The following is a 22,714-nucleotide window of genomic DNA, read 5'->3' as shown; positions in this document are numbered from 1 at the left end:
ACACTATTAAAAAGTCACAACTTTGTGGAATTGCTGCTCTGGTTCAGTACACTGTCGTCTGGCACTTCCTGTACAAATTTGTGACCTTGCGTAAATCCAGCTTGTGCATGTTATGAGAACACTGCAAAAAAGGGGTTATTGTCAACTAATTGGAAAAGACCTAGTTCAGGTCCACATCCCTAGTACAACATGTAAAAACTAAGTTCCTCAAAAAGTGGGACTTTAATGGACCAAAAACGCGCAGGGAGTAGGGTATTTTATAAAAATTACAAATTTATTACAAGTCACTATCGTATCAACAAGATTAATGCAATTGAAACACATGATAATGATGAGGACAGACATGAGAAACAAATAAATTAGGAAGAGAAGCCCAAATCAACTGTCGGAAAGACAGAAGAAATCCAATGTGTTTCAACGAATGAGGTAGAGGTCTTCTTCAGGGAAAATGGGCTGAAGCTTTCCAGATAAATACATACTATCTCATGTGTCATATATGTGAATCGAAAAAAAAATCATAGCTCAAGGAAACTAGAACGCCAATACAGCGACATATAGCCAAAGCACAAAGAGACTAAGCCGTGTCCACATCAGAACCCCCCCTCCCCCCCGCCGCGCATCTGAGCCTGCCTCCCAAAGAGGGGCCGGAGCATCATAAGGGGAGACCCAACAGTAGTCTATCACTTGAAGATGTGTAAAATGAATCCATCTATATGGGAGTTAGTCCATAAAAGTTTTTGCAGAAACAGATCCCACTGCAAATGGGCGTTAAAATTCAAACAAAGCTGTGCCGCATATGAAGTCTGAGAGCAAAGAGTGCTCAGAGATTATTTAACACGTATCCAGGGGGAGGTTGAACACTCAAAAGCCAAACATTGTAAATGTCATAAGTATAGCAGTTCCTGGTGTCTCCAAAGAGCTAAAGAGCTCTTTGGAGACACCAGGAACTGCTATATTCCTGGCGCTGTATTGGAGTTCTAGTTTCCTTTTATCTGTTGAGCTATGATTTTTTTCCGATTAACATATATGACACATGAGATAGTATGTATTTATCTGGAAAGCTTCAGCCCATTTTCCCTGAAGAAGACCTCTACCTCATTAGTTGAAAAGCATTGGATTTCTTCTGTCTTTCCGACAGTTGATTTGGGCTTCTCTTCCTAATTGTTTGTTTCTCATGTCTGTCCTCATCATTATCATGTGTTTCAATTGTATTAATCTTGTTGATACAATAGTGACTTGTAATAAATTTGTAATTTTATAAAATTCCCTACTCCCTGCGCGTTTTTTGGTATTGTATTATTATATACGCGATGATTAAGAAAAGTCCATACAAATCTTTGGGCAATATTTCCTAACAGCAGATCGATTTTAAAAATAGTATTTTTAGTAAGTACATATTTTGGTTATTATTGCAGTGTTTACCCATAAATGTTTGTAAGATTGCACATTGTTACTATGTTGCCTTGCTAGGTCCCAAATTGTCAGCTAGATAACCAGCTTGTGTTGATTATTTCACAATTAAAAAAAAAATGTTAAAACCACATCACTGGAGTTCTGCTGGCTTTTGGTATTTGGATTCTTAAACGTCACAATATACAAAGCTGTATTTTTAATAATTAAAAAGCAGTCTTTGAACCCAAATCATTCAAATTCACTTGTCAAGGCAGAGAGGAGCATTTCTGCAGTCTTCTTCCACCAGTAATCAGACTGCAACATTGCAACTTTGTAGCAGGTAACAAGCTGATAGGCTGCAGCAGAGAGCTGATCAGTGTCAGACTTCGTACACACCACTATTTTTTTTTTTTCATTCAACCCAAAAAAGTAACAGCTCAGGTCGAAGCTGCTGTACTAACAATCCAATGTTAGTACAGCGATCTTCACTGCTGTTCGATTGTGTACTGACAGAGACTCACATTTAATAGGTGCTATGAGTGCACCACTCTGTAACAAGACAGACAAATATAAAGGCGCTGTACCGATGTGTTCTCTCCCGCTCTGAGAATACTCCACTGTCTCACAAACCGTCCTGTCCCCTCCCCAACAGGTGTCGATACCGGGGAAATGTTGCATCTTCCTCAGAAAGAATTCCTATTAAATGTGAGTACCCTAATATAGCGAATATTGTCATTTTAAATAAAATTTTTAAAAAAGGTAATACACTATCCAGTTTCCTCTGTTTTCCATATGAATATTGTTGCAAGCAATCACCCAAGGATCTGAATGCTGACCATAAACCCAGAGGTGGTTTAAAAGTGTGTTTTGACCGAGCTTAGGTGCAAGATCACACGCTCGAAGGTGAGCGCATACACCAAAGGGGGAGTACAAGAGTGGACATGAGCACTTTACTGTTATATCATCTGTTTTATCATCTGCAATGAGCACCAGAAGAATGGAACAGTTATGAATGGACTTTATGTTGCGATTCTGTGGACACAGATTAATGCATGAATTAGTTTGGCACAAAAGCACTTTAAACACGGTTCACTTTATTTCTATATTGGATTATTGTATATTGATGCACTTTTATATAGATTTATATAAATTACAGGTTGCCACTGCAATTATCGCACTGGGTTGCATATTTCTCTATTGTATATGAATGCTACATGTGTATATAGGAGGTGTGTATACTACACAGGTTGTCATTGGTGGTATTGCATAAGATTGCAATTTTTAATTGTTTATGATCACAACTTATAAATCGCACAAGATTGCAGTATTATGTTCACTAGATTTTTTTACATAGGAATGGAATATCTCACCACCATTATTTAACTGCAGTCAGTAATATGATTTAGTACAATTACATTTGGATAGCACAGTATTATATTGGTATAAATTTTTTTGGCACGACCATATGGGACGTGATCAATGCTAGCAGCTGTCCTTTAATCATCTCTAATTATCTGGATTTTCACATGGTAGCTCGCAAGACTGTTTGTTTTTTTAGATTATCCGCCCCATGTTGAAGGGGCCTAAAGTAAGTGCTGATCGCTACATTATTCCTGAGCAAAGATGGTGCTGTCTCTCTGGAGAGAAAAGCAGTGTACCAAGATTTGTCTGTGGAGGTAATATATGTGTTACACTTACATGATTTTATATCATGCTAAATTTGTGATTGAACATCAGCTTCACAGAGCACTGGTTTCAATAAGTGGTCTGGAGAGTTGCCTGGTGAGATGGAGCATTAACTACAGAACTTGAAGATGAGTGTGAGGGAGCAGCCAGGGTGTACATTATGTCTTCTAAGCACATGACTCAGAAGTTCAGCTTGCCTTTGGAAGATTTATACTAACTTCACTAAATCTACCCACCCTAAAACTGCACTAACACCTTTCCCAGAGCTGTGGCTTCCTCTGGTTTTGTCAGAAGAAATAGTCATGTTTGGAGATACCCTATGATTTGGCACATTTGTGTTGCAAGAATCATAAAAGATATAGGGAGAGGTAGCAAAACTTCTGTGCCTGGCTACCTTACTTTCTCTTTTCTGAAATCCCCACAATTATTCTTGGTGACTTCAACATCCCTGTTAACACTAACACTACTATTACTTCTAAACTTCTCAGTCTAACCTCATCGATTGACCTGAAGCAATGGATACAGGCTCCTACTCACTAGAACGGCAACACCCTTGACCTTGTCTTCTATCTGTGCACTCCGTGCAACCTTTCCAACAGTCCTCTCCCACTCTCTGATCACCACCTTATTAGTTTTACTCTCTTCCTGTCTTCCACTTCCTCTCCCTCCAACCGCCTAACAGTTACACGTAGAAACCTTCGTCACCTCAACCCTTCTCTTCTCTACTCTGCTACTGATCACCTCTATGACAAAATCTCACCCCTGTCCTGCCCCAACCTAGCCACTTTCATATACAACAGCTCACTGTCTTCCTCCCTAGACATGCTTGCCCTCCTCACTACACGCAGAATTAGGCCGACTGCTACAACCCTGGCAAACAGATGACAGAAGAAGTCTCAGAAAATGTAGCTGCGCTCTTGAGCGTCTGTGGCATAAGACTAAGTTCCAGAAAGACTTCACACAATATAAATCTGCCCTCCTAAAATACTATTCCTGCCTTCACACTGCCAAACAGACCTACTTTATCACACTCATTAACACCTTCTCATCCAGTCCACATCAACTCTTCTCTACCTTCAACACTCTACTCTGTCCTCCACTGCCTCCACCCACCAACTCACTCACTGCCCAGGAGATTGGCAATCACTTCAAAACTAAGATTGATACAATTCATGAGGAGATCTCCAATGCGCAAAAACCTCCCCCATGCAACACCCCATGTCCACAGATAAAATCATTACTTCCCTCAATCAACCCTACTACTATTAATGAGGTTTCTAAACTTTCATCTAACACTCATCTAACCACCTGAACCCCTGGATCCTGCTCCCTCGCAAATGCTACGCTCACCCACATTTTCAACCTCTCCCTCTCTTGTGGCATCTTCCCAAACTCTCTAAAACATTCGCTAGTCACCCCCATACTTAAAAAGCCCTCACTGGACCCCACCAATCTTAACTACCTACGTCAAATCTCTTTACTCGCCTTCTCCTCCAAACTTCTTGAAAGACTGGTCTACAACTGATTAAGCGACCATCTGACCATGAATAAACTTCTTGATCACCTTCAGTCCAGATTTGGCCCTCAACACTCCACAGAAACTGCTCTCCTTAAACTCTCAAATGACCTACTAACGGCTGAAACCAGTGGACACTATTCTGTACTACTTCTCCTACATCTCTCTGCTGCCTTTGACACAGTGGACCACCCCCTCCTCCTCAATAAACTCCACTCCTTTGGTCTCCGTGACTGTACTCTTCGCTGGTTCTCATCCTACCTAGCCCACTGTTCCTTCAGTGTCACTTACTGTACAACTCTACTTCCTCCTCTCCTCTTCCTTCTCCGTTGGGGGCCCCCAAGGTTCTGTTCTTGGACCTCTCCTTTTTCTCAATCTATACCACCTCCCTGGGTCAGTTGATTGCCTCCCACGGCTTTAAATATCATCTCTACGCTGATGACACCCAAATTTATCTCTCCACCCCCCAGCTCTCTTCATCTGTCTCCTCACGCATTACCAACTTACTAGCAGACATATCAGCCTGGCTGTCACATCACTTCCTCAAACTCAACTTATCCAAAACCAAGCTCATGATATTTCCTCCCTCAGGTGCCGCTGCCCCTGATTTCTCTGTCAATATCAACAACTATCAACTTGTCCCCCACGCCAAGGTCCTAGGTGTAATCCTGGACTCTGAACTAACCTTTCGGCCCCACATACTATCACTATCCAAAATTTGCCGCCTCAACCTCTGCAACATCTCTAAGATACACCCCTTCCTAACCAATGTCACCAAAAAGCTTCTAATCCATTCCCTGGTCATCTCCTGCCTCGACTACTGCAACTCCCTCCTCATTGGCTTACCTCTAAATAGGCTATCCCCACTTCAGTCCATCATGAACGCTGCTGCCAGGCTCATCCTCCTCACAAACCGCTCAGCGTCTGCTATACCCCTCTGCCAATCCCTCCATTGGCTGCCACTCAGTCACCAAATTAAGTTCAAGATGCTAACTATAAAACTTACAAAGCCATCCACAACCTGGCCCCCAGCTACATCTCTAACCTAGTCTCAAAATACCAAACTAATCATGCTCTTCGCTCCTCCAAAGACCTCCTGCTCTCAAACTCCCTTGTCACCTCATCCCATGCTCGCCTTTCAGGACTTCTCCAGAGCCTTTCCCATCCTCTGGAATGCTCTACCCCAATCTGTCCGATTTTCTCCTACTTTATCCACTTTCAGACGATCCCTGAAAACTCATCTCTTCAGAGAAGCCTATCTGGCCCCCACCTAACAACTGTACATTTATCTTCTCAATCAGCACATCGCCCACAGTTATTACCTCTTGTATCTCTTGACCTTCCCTCTTAGATTGTAAGCTCTAAGGAGCAGCGCCCTCTGATTCCTACTGTATTAAAGTGTATTGTATTTGTACGGTCTACCCTCAAGTTGTAAAGTGCTACTCAAACTGTTGGGGCTATATAAATCCTGTATAATAATAATAATAATAATAATAATAATAATAATAATAATAATAATACAGGACAGGTTTCACGAACCACACTTCCACTGTCCCTTTGAGGTGCTCTGTGAATTCTCTATACAGAGGATTACAAAAATAAAAAAAAACTCAATTAAAAAAAAAATGAGAGAACTATAAAGTGACAGAGCTCATAAATTGGTTCCCCTTGTTTTTTGAAATATAAAGATCTCTGAGAATGTTTTACTATATTTTCACCACCCTTCCATACCAAACCACCACCCTTGATACAGCAGTGTGACCGTTTTATGGCTTGTAACCAACACTGTACGAACATTGCTGTAATGTTAGATACATGATAAATTAGGAGTGCATAAAAAAGGTACCGATATGCTAACCAACTTTTGGTAAGCAGAAAGATTTCAGAAGTGCCAGCAGTGGCGGCCCGTGCACTGTGGGCGCACGGGTGCTGCCCCTCCACCTATGCGCCTGGCCCCTTTCAGGATGCCGGACGCATGGATTCCTATGGCGGGGGCGGGAGGGAGTGGTACTTTTTGAAGCACCCGATTAGAGCCGGAGGCTCTAATATGCCTCAAAATAGGGTGGGCCCGGGGTACAGAGAGTGCACCCTGATCCCACCCAATTGTGTGATGATAGCAAATTAATTTTCACACTAACCTTCCTCCCCGCCAATCAGGAGGCAGGGCATCAGACCTGTTTCCTGATTGGCCAAAGCGCCAGGCCACCCTATTGGATGCCTGGCGCTTAGGAAGGAGGAGCGGAGGAGACACACGCTGGAGCGGAGGTCGCCGCCACTCTGGTGCATTGAGAGGAGCTGCTGCCTGGCGGTAAGTGCCAGGGGGTCCATCTGTCAGAGCCACATGCGGGGGGGGGGGGTATGGGTCTGTGTGCACAGTGGCTGCATATGATGGACACAAGTGGCTGCATTTGATGGGCACAAGTGGCTGCATATGATGGGCACAGTGAGGCTGCAATTGATGGGCACAGTGAGGCTGCAATTGATGGGCACAGTGGGGCTGCAATTGATTGGGGGGGGGGTCAGTATTTTTTTTCAGTTTGTTTGCACCCCTCCAAAAATTTTGAGCACCAGCCGCCACTGATTGCCAGCATTACTGGGTGGCGCTGGGTAGCACCCACGGAGGTTATAAATAAATGTCAGCAAGCCTGCAAAAATGACAGTGTGTGGAAGCGCTGGAAAAAAAAAAAAAAAACCATTCCGGCATGCTGAATAATTTCTGTTCCATATACAGACTCTCCTCGTTTAACGACCGCTCGGAACTTATGACCAGCTCTTTGGGCACTGTACACCATTGTATTGTACAGTACAGGATTTTTGTTGTTTATATTTTTTGTGTTCTGTACATTAAAACAATGTTATCGAGTTGGAGTTTTGGGTTTAGACTTTTTTTTCAGAATACAGAACAGAATGCTTAAAATATTAATTGCTTATGGCTCCTCGTTTAGCGACCAATTCGTTTAACAACCTGGTTGCTGGAACAGAACCTGGTTAAGTCAGGAGAGCCTGTATAAGACTGTGAAAAAGAATGATCTGTTGGTGCATGATAGTTAACAGGAAGTTACAGCTGCTACATGAAAATGTGGATTAGTTTGTTATATGAATCTTTTTCTTCTGCATACAACTCTCAAAAGGAAGAGACAAACATTGTCACAAAAAGACTACCCCAACTTTTTATGTCAAAACATCCTCCCCAATTTTGGCATACTAGTTGCTTATGACTGCCACATAGGAGGCCTCATAGTGCACCACTAAGCACCAGTTTCTGCTGTAAAACACTCACCAAATGATGTAATACCACTCACTGCAGCTTTGATACTACCAGTCACATCAATAGAAGTAGCTCCTTTAAGAAGGGCAGCCAGGTCTTTGTACCCTTCATGTAGCAGAGCATTGTAAAAGGAAACAAACGCACGACTGTCTTTGCCGAGAAGTAGATCAATCAGCCGGTGGGCTCGGTCAACGTGAGTAACCTACCAGATAAAGGATAGAACACACAAAAAAAAAAAACACAACAGTATTTACACAAAGGGAATGGGCTGATAACCTGGTATATTTTAAATAAACAAACAACTGATATACTAATTGTGATATTTCCTACAATTATTATAAAAAAATTGTAACCAACACTACACAACATAGAAAGTTTATGGAACACAGGAAATTATAAGAAAGGATAAAGGTTTTGCATATAGCAGCCTGGGGCCATACAACATAAGTTTGAAGGTTTGGGCATATTTCCCCGCCTGGGAGCTCCAGGTGCTGCATGTTGTATATCTTTGGAGAGGTAACATTTACTAGAGCATTTAGTTAGTTTTGAAACTTTTAGATTTCTTATAGATCCTGATTTTTTTTTGAACAGACAAAAGGAAGCATTGGTTCCTTTCACTGTCCATCCCATGGTTCTGCCTTTAGGATTTATTGATAATGTAAAGAGGTACCCCGCGCTGCCTAGATTAATGATAGCAGCTAACACAACAAACAGATATTTTTGTTTAAAATCACAGAGGTGTATACGTGTAGCGCTAAAGTGTTTGGGTTGATTAACACAACCCTACCAAGGACATAGAAAAATAAATTAAAAAAAAGTTAGTAAATCAAATTAGGTAAATCAACAAACCATAGTGACTAAACAAATATACATAAATTATAGAAATACCACATGTGATATATACCATATAAGTGGCTGAAAACTAGAAAAAAATAATAAATAAAAAATTAAAAATTGGTGCAAAATAAATAAATGAATAAGCCCGTGAAGTTCTTAAAAATCCACAATGTGCAATGAGTGATTGAAAGTCCACAATATATAGTGAATAGATTGCAGGTCTTGATCACCGCATAAGTATCCAATATGGTGGATGAAAACTAAAAACACCAGTGTGATTAGGCCACCACTGAGGTAGGTGTAGGCTTACCAAATGGTTTGAACTCAGAAGAACGTACGTTCTGTGAGTCAAACAGGCTTATGTTGTCCGCCGACAACCAGGATGGAACCTTGGGGACCCTCCGCAATTGGAACCCGGAATGTCCTAGAACCTCATGAGAAATCCCTCTCCATACTGTGCAGAGGAAGAGTCAAGCTGGCGCGATCATCAGAGAGAGGGGATTGCCAGCCGTAACAGTTTTCATTTGAATTGCTGGGTTCCCAGCACCTCTCACGTCACACAGTCCCTCCTCCTCGCCTGGGACTGTGTGACGTGAGTGGCGCAGAGCGAGAAGGCGGGACTGTGTGACGTGAGAGGCGCTGGGAACCCAGCAATTCAAATGAAAGCTGTTACAGCGGGCAATCCCCGCTCTCTGATGATCGTGCCAGCTTGACTCTTCCTTTAGGATTTATTGATAAGCATTCTCCACACATAGATATTTGGGGTAAAAATGTTAAAAAAAAAATATTATGAAACGCTACCTGACTTTTCACTTTTTCTTCCTCTTGCGGTGTAATGACTTCATCACCAATCATGTGATCCATGATGTAGGCAGTCCTGATGTCCTTTGCCAGTGCTGCTCGGTTTTGAAGCAGCAAGCTGCGGGCTCTTTCATCCATTTTCTCATTTATTTCTAAGTGCTTTTAGGTGACAGGATATCAGTATCAACTTGTCAAGTGTAAACCATAACTGTAGTCACCTGTGGAAAATAAAAATTTGTAAAAATACATAAAAAGCAAATATATGTTTACTTGAGACAGGGAATAATAAAAACAAAACACAATGAAAGAACCATAAGATGCTAAAGTGCACATAGTTGTAGCTAAAAATGATAGAAAATCAGACAGTACATGGTAATGTACAGTGCATCTGCAAAATATTCACAGCGCTTCAATTTTTTTACAGCCTTATTCCAAAATGGATTAAATTATTTTCCTCAATATTCTACAAAGAATACCCCATAATGACAAAGTGAAAGAAGTTTGTTTGAAATTTTTCCAAATTTATAAAATAAAAAAAATAAATAAATAAAAAATATATCACATGTACATACGTAATCACAGTCTTTGCTCAATACTTTGTTGAAGCACTTTTGGCACCAATTACAGCCTCAAATCTTTTTATAGAGTATGATAATACAAGCATGGCACTCCTATTTTGGGGCAGTTGCTCCCATTTTTCTTTGCGGGACCTCTCAAGATCCATCAGGTTGGATAGGGAGCGTCGGTGCACAGCCATTTTCAGATCTCTTCAGAGGTGTTCAATAGGGTTCAAGTTTGGGCTCTGGCTGGGCCACTCAAGTACATTCACTGAGTTGCCCGGTAGCCACGCCTTTGTCATCTTGGCTGTGTGCTTAGGGTCATTGTCCTGTTGGAAGATGAACCTTCACCCCAGTCTGGACGTCAAGAGTGCTCTGGAGCAGGTTTTCATCATGTATGTCTCTGTACATTGCTGCATTCATGTGTAACTCAATCCTGACTAGTCTCCCAGTTCCTGCCACTGAAAAACATCCCCACAGCCTGATGCTGCCACCACCATGTTTCACTGTAAGGATGGTATTAGCCAGGTGATGAGCGGTGCCTGGTTTCCTCCAGACACGACGCTTGCCCTTCAGGCCAAAGATCTCAATCTTTGTTTGATCAGACCAGAGAATTGTGTTTCTCATGGTCTGAGAGTCTTTCAGGTGCCTTTTGGCAAACTCCAGGTGGGTTGTCATGTGCCTTTTACTGAGGAGTGGCTTCCGTCTGACCACTCTACCATACAGGCCTGATTGGTGGAGTGCTGCAGATAGGAGAATCTTCCAGAAGAACAACCATATCTCCATAGAATAATGCTGGAGCTTTATTAGAGTGACCATCAGGTACTTCATCAACTCTCTGACTAAGGCCCTTCTCCCCCAATCATTCAGTCTGGCCACGAAGCCCACGCTAAGAAGAGTCCTGGTGGTTCCAAACTTCTTCCATTAATGGATGATGAAGGCCACTGTGCTCATTGGGACCTTCAATGCTGCAGAAAGGTTTCTGTACCCTTCCCCAGATCTGTGACTCAATACGATCCGGTCTCGGAGGTCTACAGACAATTCCTTGGACTTCATGGCTTGGTTTGTGCTCTGACATGCACTGCTAACTGTGGGACCTTATATAGACAGGTGTGTGCCTTTTCAAATCATGTCCAATCAACTGAATTAACCACAGGTGGACTCCAATCAAGTTGTAGAAACATCAAGGATTATCAGTGGGGGGCGTGTCCCAGATGGCGACGTGAGCGGCTGGCTGCCTTTTACAGAGCTCCGGCATCCATCGGCAGTAATCCAGATCCCAGGGGCCTTTTCAGCCACCCGAGCACAAACGATGGGCAATCTGAGGCAGAACATGCCGATACCAGACCTGTCCGAAATTCGCCGCGAATAGAGCCGTTCAGCCCACTCCGCCATCCCCATGTGGAGTCCCGTGGTGCTCCCTGACTGCACGAGGCCCTGCAGGGGGACAGGGACAGCTGAATGAGGCACAGGACGACTGGATTGGCAGCTGGTAAGGGAAAAAAAAAAAAAAAAAACTAAAATTCCCATCATCACAGGAGAGTCCCCTGCCACACACAGGCCCAGAGGAGGGATACAGGGACACCCGCAGCCTCCACAGAGCCTCACAGACAAGCCCCATGTTGTCGGTTGAGGCCAGACTCCCTTGGTTAGTAGAGGTGATGGCTGCTATAGCGACATGCCACTCCACCCTCACAGCCAAGATTGAAGCAGTACAGATGGATGTAGGGCTCCTGAGGCAGGACATGGACAAACTTAGAACCAGAGTGACAGAAACGGAGCAGAGAGTTAGCAATACTGAGGATACAGTGACCATGGCGTGGCTCTGCACACGTTACAGACCAACGTGAAGGCAATGGAGTATCGAGAAGACGCCGAGAATAGGAATAGACGTAATAATCTCTGCATAGTGGGCCTGGCAGAGGGCTCTGAGGGTGCAAATCCCACGTGCTGTGTGGAAAACATGTTGCGCAACTTGCTCCCGGATGCGCGGTTGTCCCCCCACTATGTGGTGGAAAGGGCGCAACAGAATTCCCCCCAAACCGGGACCTCCAGGAGCCCCCCGCGAACATTTATACTAAATCTCCTAAACTTCAGAGACCGAGATGAGATCCTCAGGGTGACCAGGGTGCTGGGAGACCTGCAATACCAAATCAACAAGTTGATGATTTTCCCTGATTATTCGGTGGGTCTCAAAAACTCAGAAAGTCGTGTGACCATGTCAAAGCAGCCATGAGGGCGCGCAATATCCGCTATAGATGTCCTTTTCCCCTCCCGACTGAGAGTCCAAGATGGGGAGACAACTCGCTTCTTAACCTCTCCCAGGGAGGCCTCTGCTTAGCTCAACTCCCTACCCAGAGATGGATGACCAGGGCATTGCACTTGCATACTTGACATAACCCTGGAAATAATGCCTGTCTGGGCCCAGACCAGGCACCCCTTTCCCAGCATGGCCCCAGTGGCAGTGATCCTTACATGGAGGTAGATTGCAGTTGCACCTGTTGTGCCAAGTTCATGATACCGGGATCGCATACTGGAGGACTGGGAGATGTTCTCCTCCCCTCTACGGGGGAACAAGCTAATGCCCCTGGCATGTTATTACGCCAGGAGACCCTCTAAGACCTGCTTATCCTATGCAACCATTAATGGACACTTCCTTCCGCTCAGGTCTGCGGGGAACATATTGATCAGACTTGCGCCAACGGATCTTTATATTTCTCCTGAAGCTGAGACTATTGGTTGTACTGAAAGAATTTCTTCTTCTTTTTTCCTTTTCCCTTCTTCAGACCCCAGGGTCACAGCAACAAATTTCATACAATGGCGTATGCCTCGGCAGTGAAAGAGCCGCTCAGACTTATCCCCGACCCCCTAGTTAAATCCGGGGGGGTGGGGTTTGCCACTTGCATAGGGTTGGATACCCGCCTCAGTTTTGGGGGGTTGGGATAGTTACCCCATAGGGGAAGTTATTTGTTTTTTACTTCTTAATGTTTGGTTATGTGTAACAGTCAAATTGCTAATTCCTACTAACATATTACAGGTGTCAGCGCTGAATCTCTGCCTACAATGCCTCCTCCGAGTCCAGCTAAAGATCACCATAGGGTCTCACATATTTACTCCGAATATTCAGACACTATGATTTGATGATGCCGTCCCTTAACGTTCTGTCCTGGAACACCAGGGGGTTGAACCGGTTAAGAGGTCCCTGGTATTCCAGTTCATCAAGGCCCACAAACCACACATATGTATTCTACAAAAGACCCACTTAGTGGGCAGTAGAACCATGTCCCTTAAAAAGCCCTGGATTGGTCATCACTACCATTCCACGTATTCTAATTTTGCGAGGGGTGTCTGCATTCTAATGCACAAGTCTATCCCCTTCCGGCTTCTGGACCTGGTGCTGGACTCGGAGGGCAGGTATGTATTAATACATGCTCAGGTAGGTTCAATGAGGTGGGTCATAGCAGGCCTCTATTTACCTCCACCCGCATCATTTACTCTACTAACTCAGATTACCTCAAAGATTGCTGATTTTGCCAACGACAATATTCTTATCTTGGGTGGATTTTAACCTGGTTCCGAACCCCACCATGGACAGATTGTCCACAAGTAGCAACCTGCATCCTAAATTGGTGGAGACGTACAGACTGACATATGTGTGGCGTTGGAGGCACCCTCAGACCCGGGCCTACACCTGTCACTCCGCGTCCCACCGCACCATCTCTAGGATAGACTTGGCCTACGTGGGGAGGGCTGCCCTCCCTAGGGCAAATTACATCAAGATACTTCCCAGGGGCATATCTGACCATGCACCGCTGCTGCTGACCATGGACTTATCCACAGCCCCAGAGTCCACGTTATGGTGGCTTTCCAGGTTCTGGGTGTCGGACGAGGCGGTGGATGGTCAGTTTCAAGGATCTTTCCGGGAGTACTGGGCAACTAACCCCGGCTCGGCATCCCGGCTGGTGGTGTGGGATGCCTTTAAAGCCTACACCAGGGGACAATATCAGCTTATTATAGACAAGGTCCGTAGAGAGAGACGTGCAGAACTGACTAGCGCAGAACGAGAGGCAGGCCTGCAGGAAGCTAGGTTTGTTAGAACTGGGGACCCTCAGGACTATGTTAGACTATAGGTTCTGACTGGCAAGGTGGTACGAGTGCGCATTTCCCTCACTCAGAAACTAATGCTAGCCCAATCCCAGCGAATCTTTGAGCAAGGTGAAAGATTCGGGAAACTGCTGGCTTGGCTGTCACGGGAACAAGCGGGAGGGACATGTGTGTCTTACATACAGGACTAAAATGGTGCACCTCTTTACACACCTGACAAAATTAATGAGGGCTTTGTCTCCTTCTACCACCTCCTTTATAGCTCCAAGGCGACATACACACAGAACGAACTGACCTATCTAGACCCCATCGACATCCCGGTCCTGACCACAAAGTACCGCGATGCACTCAACGCACCTATTTCAGTAGAAGAACTGTTGAAGGCTCTAAAAACTCTCCAATCGGGCAAGACTCCCGGCCCTGATGGTACACCAGTTGAATTTATAAACACGCTGAGGATTTGGTGGTCAGATTACATGCCATGTTACAGGAGGCGCATAAGACAGAGGAACTCCCAAGCTCCTTGAGTGAGGCGGTGGTGGTTGTGATTCTTAAGCCTGGGAATGACCCCTCTCTATGCTCCTCGTACCGCCCAATCTCACTGATCAATGTCGATGCAAAACTGCTGGCCAAATTCCTGGCCAACAGATTGAGCACGGTTATACTAGCTCTGGTGCACCGGGATCAAACGGGGTTCATGCCAGGGAGGGGCACGAACATTAATATTAGGATACTTTTCACACATATGGCCAGGGCCAGTCCAGAATCGGCAGGTGTGGTGGCCTCACTCGATGCGGAGAAGGCCTTTGACTCGGTCGAGTGGGGCTACCTCTGGGGGGGGGGGGTCCTTTCCAGGTTTGGATTTGGACCCAGGTTCATGACGTGGCTGCGGATGCTGTATGCTAATCCGTCGGCCAAAGTCCACACAAATGGCTGCCTTTCAGACAGTTTTCCTCTGGGACGGGCTACGCGTCAGTGGTGTCCTATATCACCAGGGCTTTTTGCGTTGGCAGTAGAACCCTTGGCCAAAACCTTACGAGCGTAGGGGAGGGTAAGAGGCATAACAGTGGGAGAGATAGAGGAGAAGGTGTCCCTCTATGTGGCAACACCCCGCTCTACCTTGCAGGCGCTTCCAGTTCACTGGTGAGGGCTCTGGAACTATTTGACCAGTTTGGGAGGTTCTCGGGAATCCGCATAAACTGGGACAAGTCGGTTCTGTTCCCGCTGCACCCCTCCGTCCCTAGATCAGACACGGGTACCCCTCTCAAATGGGTGAATGGATTCACATAATTGGGCATTAAAATCTCTAGCACAACAAGAGCATTTATAGAACAGAATGTCCAGAATGTCTCAAAATTCTTATACTTTTTCCAAAATATCCCTTCACATATTCCTAGGCCCTTTTTCAGACGTCTCGAGGGCATAATGACTTCGTTTGTATGGGCTGGGAGGCCACCCAGAGTGGCAAATTGCATACTGTACCTCCCCTCTTTCTGCAGAAGGCTTAGCGATGCCCAACTTCCTCATATACTACTGGGCGGCAGTCCTGGTCACAGTCAGATGGTGGTTCTCCCAGCCCAGACAGAATTCGGCAGTTAGACTAGAGGCGGCTATACTAGGGTTCTATGCGGCATTGAGCAACCTCGCATTTAGGGGAGCTAAAGCTCCACACGACCTGACAATACCCATGAAAATGACGCTTAGGGCATGGAAAGAGGCCAGAGCAGTATATCGCAAACCAAACTGAGTCCCTGCACACTTCACTATGGGGCAACCCCGCACTTCTCCATTTAAATGACATTCCGGATCCATCATACTGGGCTGGGCGGGGGATAACTACCCTAAAACATGTCATGAAAGACGTGAAACTTATGCCCTTCACGGATTTCACGCACATACTCACTCCCCAATACCGCAGAATTCAGATTCTGGCAACTAAGACATGCCATGAAGGCCCAATTCCCAGAGACACTGACACTCGAGTCTGACTCCATCGAGCGCCTGCTCATATCCATCGTAATGGGAAAACCCCTTTCCACCCTCTACCTATACCTGACGGTAGCATATGGCACCAAACCCACGCGCACACTGGACAAATGGAGGGAGGACATCCCAGCCCTGGGAGAAGACGATGGGAGGACTGTATATCAACCTTTATCCCCATCCATGATAGCAGCCAAAGATAGATTTATCCAGTTGAAGTTCATCCATAGGGCATACTACACCCCGCATAGAATGGCTAACATATACCCGAACTTAGATCCCTCTTGCCCCAGATGCCACACAGAAGTAGGCATGTTCTGGCATATGGTGTGGGCCTGCCCCAAAATCCAGGCCTATTGGGAACAGGTTGCAGGGACACTGAGTGACTTGCTGGGGACCCTTGTACCAAAGGAACCAATGGAGCTTCTGCTGAGCTACTTTGGGGAGGTTGAAGGGGACAGATATGCAAAACTCTGCATCACCTTCTCACTATTACACTAGGAGAGAGATAATGATACACTGGAAGTCAGCCGAACCTCCCACACTGAAATCCTGGCAAAAGGCGGTTAATTCAGTACTGCCCCTGTCCAAACTCACCTATGAGAGTAGACAGTGCCCGGCTAAATTTGAAAAGGTATGGTCAGCATGGGTGGATGCGAGCGAGTGAGGGGCCGGAGAGGAGGGGGACCAACTGATGGATTCCCCCCGTCTTGGCCGGGGTTTACCCCCCCCTCACACCGAGTGTCACCTGACCATATCAAGTAAAGAATATTTTACATGCAATTGCTGGGCAGCTGACACCTCCCCCCCCCCCCCCCCCCGCAATGGATTTCTCAAACTGATACTGTAATAAGGAATATTTGATGTCGGATTTTAACTGTATTGTAATACTGATTTGTTAAACAAAAAAACAAAAACAAAACAAAACAAAAAAAAAAAAAAAAAGATGATCAGTGGAAACAGGATGCACCTGAGCTCAATTTTGAAGTGCCATGGCAAAGGCTGTGAATAATTATGTACATGTGATTTTTTAGTTTTTTTATAAAAATTAGCAAAGAATTTTAAACAAACTTTTTTCACATTGTCATTATGGGGTATTGTCTGTAGAATTGTGAGGAAAATAATGAATTTAATCCATTTTGGAATAAGGATGCAACATAACAAAATGTGGAAAAAGTGAAGCACTATGAATACTTTCCGGATGCACTGTAGTACTTAGTGGCAGCTTCTTAGTAACATGGTCATATGCTGCAGGTAAACCTTTTCTTGGGTTCCCCACTGGCACTTCTGGCTCCTCCCCACCTCCAAGTGACCCCATAGCAAACCGTTGTCTATGAGGGCACTTGTATGGGCTTGCTCCCAAGCCACACTGGTCTGCGTCTATTGACACAGACAGTGGGACTCAGCCCTGCCGTCTGCTCCCTCATTACTGACTTTGATTGACAGCAATGGGAGCCAAGGGCTCCCGTGGCCTCAGCAAAGCCTGTCAGACCTGGAAGTGAGGGGAAAGAAAAAAAAAAAAAAAAAAGGGAAGAAGAAGCTGCAAACAAGTACAGCGCTGGATCAAATAAAGGCTCAGGTAAGTTAAAAGGGGAGGCGAGGGGGAAATACTGATGCCTAAACTTTTTTACCTTAATGCAAGGAATGCATTAAGGTAAAAAATATTAAACCCCTTCATGCCGACCGCCTCCCGGCCCCTTTAGAGTTCTAAAAGCCAGGAGGTGGACATTCGAGTCATGTGGTCGCTGTTATTGTCTATCACAGTGGTCACATGATCGGAAAGCGCATGATAGCAAAGTATGCATTAGAAGCTTATCGATCCCCACTGGCTACTGTACTAGGAGCGTGCAGGAAGCGTGCTCTCAGCATGGCAAGTTGTTTACACGGGGACGCTCGCGTTAAGGCCCACCCGCCGAGAGGCCACATAAATGCTTAGAACCAGCATGAAGTGGTTAAACTTTAGAATCACTTTAACTCTTCTGTACAATCGAATAAGCATTACTCAATAATATACATCTAAATAATTGTTACTTTTAAGCTAGTCTGTTCTTTTGCCCCTACATGCCTGTTGTGTTAAATTATAATAAAAAGGGAAAATATGAATGCTCCCACAGCACAGAAAGTCTGCTCAAAGCAACTGAATTATGCATTTAATATTGCAATGCAGCTTAAAAAAATGTTAAAGGTCTCACTGGTTGCCTTATACAACTGAAGGAAACTGACTGTATTGAGAAAAATATAGAGGCTGATATCTCTCACTTAAAATACTTGCTTAGTTGGGCTGCAATACAAATCCTCTAGTTTAAATTCTATAAGTACCTGACCTGGTACATTTGTTAATACGTCAATACGTTTTGCATTCTATAAATGGTACCAGTGTATCTGAATTTGACTCAGGATCAGCCTCTTGCAACCCCTATACAACAGAGCCCAGGCTGGGATAGGGAGAAGCAGCACAAGAAACCAAGGCAGTTCATGTGCTAACATGGCATATGTTGATAGGAATAGAGAACAGAGTGACAGAGAGAAGTGTTTATCATATGTCTGTTGCTTATGCTTTTTTAATATCTAGCTGCAGGCTGGGGGAGGAACAGGACCTGTAAGTGTTAATAATTCAAGGCATGAGTATTTTACACACAGTTACATTAGTCCAGCTTAGAGCAACGTAACTATGTATGTACGTACCATACAAATAAAAAAAATAATAGAAAGGGGGGGGGGGCACAAGTTGTGTGTTAACTATATACTGGGAGACACACTTGGATTGAATATGAGAATCAGGTCCACCATACAGAGGATGGTCAGGAAACATATTAACAAGGACCTCCCCAGGTCAGGGGAAGTAGAACAGAAAAAAAAGGGGAGGAAGGAAGGAAGGGAGGGGAGGAAGGAAGGAAGGAAGGGAGGGGAGGAAGGAAGGAAGGAAGGGAGGGGAGGAAGGAAGGAAGGAAGGGAGGGGAGGAAGGAAGGAAGGAAGGGAGGGGAGGAAGGAAGGAAGGAAGGAAGGGAGGGGAGGAAGGAAGGAAGGAAGGGAGGGGAGGAAGGAAGGAAGGAAGGAAGGGAGGGGAGGAAGGAAGGGAGGGAGGGGAGGAAGGAAGGGAGGGGGGGGAGGAAGGAAGGAAGGAAGGGAGGGGGGGGAGGAAGGAAGGAAGGAAGGAAGGAAGGAAGGAAGGGAGGGGGGGAGGAAGGAAGGAAGGAAGGAAGGAAGGAAGGAAGGAAGGAAGGAAGGAAGGAAGGAAGGAAGGAAGGAAGGAAAGGGAAGGGAAGGGAAGGGAAGACCCAGACCAGAAATCTAGGGCTTCAATGCCTATAGCAGTGTATAGCTAGCTGGGGACATGGAACTTCTTATGTGTATTTAGGAAAATGCTAGTAAGCGCTATATTGATAAAATAGAAGTGTCTATGCGGCGATAGACTTTTGCAAAGGAAACAAACTGTTTCCAAGCTTTCATGATGGTTTGTTTTGCCACTAGTAAAACATATGTAGCCAGTTTCAATTGGGATCACGTGAGACCTGGAGGCTTCAGATGCAATAGGATATACCAAGGATCCCTAGGAAAGGGGCAGGTAAGGGAACTTTGTCTAAAATCTGGAAAAGATGGAGCACTGCCATCATGTATGAAGTCTGTCCCCTGGGAGGAAGCAGCCACGAAAACAAGTGTTGGAGGAGTTTGGGCAAAGGGGTGCTGGGCGAGTTGGAACCATATTGCGCCCATGTTCTTTGATTTAGGCTTTTTCGGATAAAGATCAGCGATCATTGAACTAAGCCCTTCTTGCCTCAATGTTATTTATCATTCAGGTTTGGAAAATCTGCAAAGAAAAATACAACCTAACATAGCCCTGTTCCTCTTTAACGAACGTGCTGTTCAATCCTGAAGTACCAGCTAGTCTGCCCAATGTACACATGCAACCCTGGGTTCAAGCACGTATCTTCCAATTACGACATCTTGTAAATCCAGTGGTACCTAAATGTCGCACCTTCAAGGAGCTACAGACAGAGGTGCTGTTTATACCTACAACATTGCAGACAATCCATTTAGTCCTATCTCCAATTTTCGGTCATGCAGCCCTCTCTGACTTTGAAAGAAACCTACAAAAGTTGAATATATCTATACCCAGAGTCAAGCACATTTGATCTCATTGATACACAAAACACTGCTTGAAGACACTCCCTTAACATATTATTATTCATACATGAAAATAATGGGAATCTGCTCTCCAGTGTTCTATTCCTTTACTGGTCTGGGACAACATTTGGGGCGTGGCCTCAAACATCCTTATGTGTAATGTAAAAGGAAAATGTCTAATGCCCTGTACACATGACCGGTTTTGCCATCAGAATAAACTCTGAAGGTTTTTCCGACGGAGTTCTGCTCAAGCTGTCTTGCATACACACGGTCACACCAAATTCCGACCGTCCAGGACGCGGTGACGTACAACGGTACTAGAAAACGGAAGTTCAATAGCCAGTAGCCAATAGCTTACGTCTCGTACTTGCTTCAGAGCATGCGTCATTTTTGGTGCGTCGGAACAGCATACAGACGAGCGGTTCTAAGTCCATCTGAATTTTCAACAGAAAAAGTACGATGGGGCATACACACGGTCGGAATATACGATGAAAAGCTCCCATCGGACTCTGTCGGAAATTCAGCTCGTGTGGCGTGGAGGGCAACAGAGATTCCTTCCCCGTCCCTATTCCTCAACCCCATTGTAAATATTAGAAAAATGGAATACCTCACAGCAACAGCTAGAGGTACTTTGCAAGTTCTGTATATAAAATTGTATCCTATTTTATATGAGTTGCATACTGCCCTCACTGTGCACATGGCACTAATAATGTTTTCAGTACATGTTTGCATTCTTTCGAGTCCTGATTAGAATTAGTCTGCCTATGTTACGCCCCTTTTTACCATAAACGTACAATTGTAATATTAATGTGATACCTACGTAATCATGTGTATAAAAACCTTCAATTGCGTCATAACAAAGCAGAACAGTTATTTGGAAAGATGCAGAGTGTATCTTTTGTGTCTGTTCCCTACTGCAGTAGTTATTAGTTTGGAACCACTAATCAGTATGAGGATAGGAGTTGCCCATCTATAAATTTCCATGTCAGGTGGCAAGCTTTGCCTAGGAGGGGATTTATGGGTGACCCTGAGAATTCGAAACGAGGAGCTTGAGACGATTAGGGAATTTCTGATAATCAGCAAGGCTGAGGTAAGCCTTTTGCTTACATTTGAGTTATCAGACTTCCTTGATCGGTAAGGCATTTTCAGGACAAAGGGTACCTATTTTACTTCCCTTAATCAAACTGTATTGATTGGTGGTAATATGTTATGTTGTCATTGTCTACTGTCCATCGGAGTGTTATATATAAGAAAGGGAAATAATAGCACTGTTCACAGGTATATGTAGTACACATCTGCTAGATAAAGTAGTTTAGAGGCAAGAGGGTATAGGCACAAGTAGAGAAGAGAGAAGACTGGCCAGTCATTATGGGCATTAAATTAAGTAAGGGAATGAAGGGTAAGAGACCCTCAAAAATGCAGAGTGCAAGAGGAGCGCTATAAAGTATATGAACCGAAGGTGGGGTTCCGCCTATACTGAGCCCCGAGATTAATGGTTAGAGTGGACAGGGATCCACAATGGGTAACTGGGTTGCCACCAAAGTCCACAGGGACTAAGAATCATGCAGAGTAAACAGCTAGAAAAACAGCTATGTGAGCAGGATGGATCAAGGGTGACAATTAACACTAGAGAGACAGGGACATTTTAATGTTAAGTTGTTGGATGAACTTGGGGTCAGGCACTACAACTAGCAAAGTCAAAACAGAGAAATGAGAGTTAAAAAACAGAATACTTATATGTTGTCAGAGGGGGAAGATGGGATGAGCACTATGGCTGCCCGTCTGATCATAGAAGCTAGAGTATGTGAAGTAGGGAATTACAATACAGGGGATGCAAAGGATACAAGAACAAAATAAGGAAAGCAGAATTTAAAGCAGGGAAATATTAAAGAGAGTTAAAAGAAGGTGAGAGAATGATATGCATGTGTTGTGTACAAATGGGAAAAAACGGATATGGAAACTAAAGACTTGTGTTATCTAGCTAAAACTAACAACAGAGCAAGCAATGAGAAATTATAATATTGCCAGGAAAAAGTTGTCTTTCTGAAACGTGAAACTGAAGTTCTGACACAAACAGTATGATAGAAAACAAGCCATTGTAATACATTTATGCAAGCTGGGCCCAGTAATGAAGAGTTCACCCCAATATATATGAGCTGTAGCTTTATGCAAATGTACTATTAGACAAAATTACAGACATTATTTTGGTCAAATATTTAATTTTTAATGGTCCGACATTCTGCAAAGCAAATATACGGCTAACTAAATGTCTAACGAAAGGTTCAAAATATGAATTTGTTTTGTTTATGTACAAATCTAACAATGAAAAATGCGTACATTTGAATCCAGCCAACTTATTGCCTCGATTGGAGGAGGCTGAAGTAGAGCTGGGCGATTTTCTCCCAATAAAAAAAAAAAAAAAAAAAAAGTGATTCACGATTCAA

The 22,714-nt window shown here is 44.3% G+C and overlaps 1 protein-coding gene across 3 annotated transcripts in view; it reads right to left on the bottom strand.

Moving 5' to 3' along the window:
- APAF1 (apoptotic peptidase activating factor 1) overlaps positions 1-22,714 on the bottom strand; it is a 169,618-nt gene that overhangs the window by 118,729 nt on the left and 28,175 nt on the right. For all 3 annotated transcript variants that reach the window (XR_012242871.1, XM_073620399.1, XM_073620398.1), the window contains exons 2-3: positions 9,501-9,718; positions 7,875-8,064 (exon numbers count right to left, since the gene is read on the bottom strand). Coding sequence is in view for 2 of the 3 variants with exons in the window: in XM_073620399.1 (XP_073476500.1) it covers positions 7,875-8,064; positions 9,501-9,638 (328 nt within the window). In the remaining variant the exon portion in view is untranslated. The remainder of the gene's footprint in view (positions 1-7,874; positions 8,065-9,500; positions 9,719-22,714) is intronic.

This window comes from Aquarana catesbeiana, linkage group LG03, assembly GCF_042186555.1.
Source record: "Aquarana catesbeiana isolate 2022-GZ linkage group LG03, ASM4218655v1, whole genome shotgun sequence".
Taxonomy (NCBI): Eukaryota; Metazoa; Chordata; class Amphibia; order Anura; family Ranidae; genus Aquarana; species Aquarana catesbeiana.
Note: the sequence above shows the minus strand (reverse complement) of the source record. Positions and strands in the feature narration are given on the sequence as shown.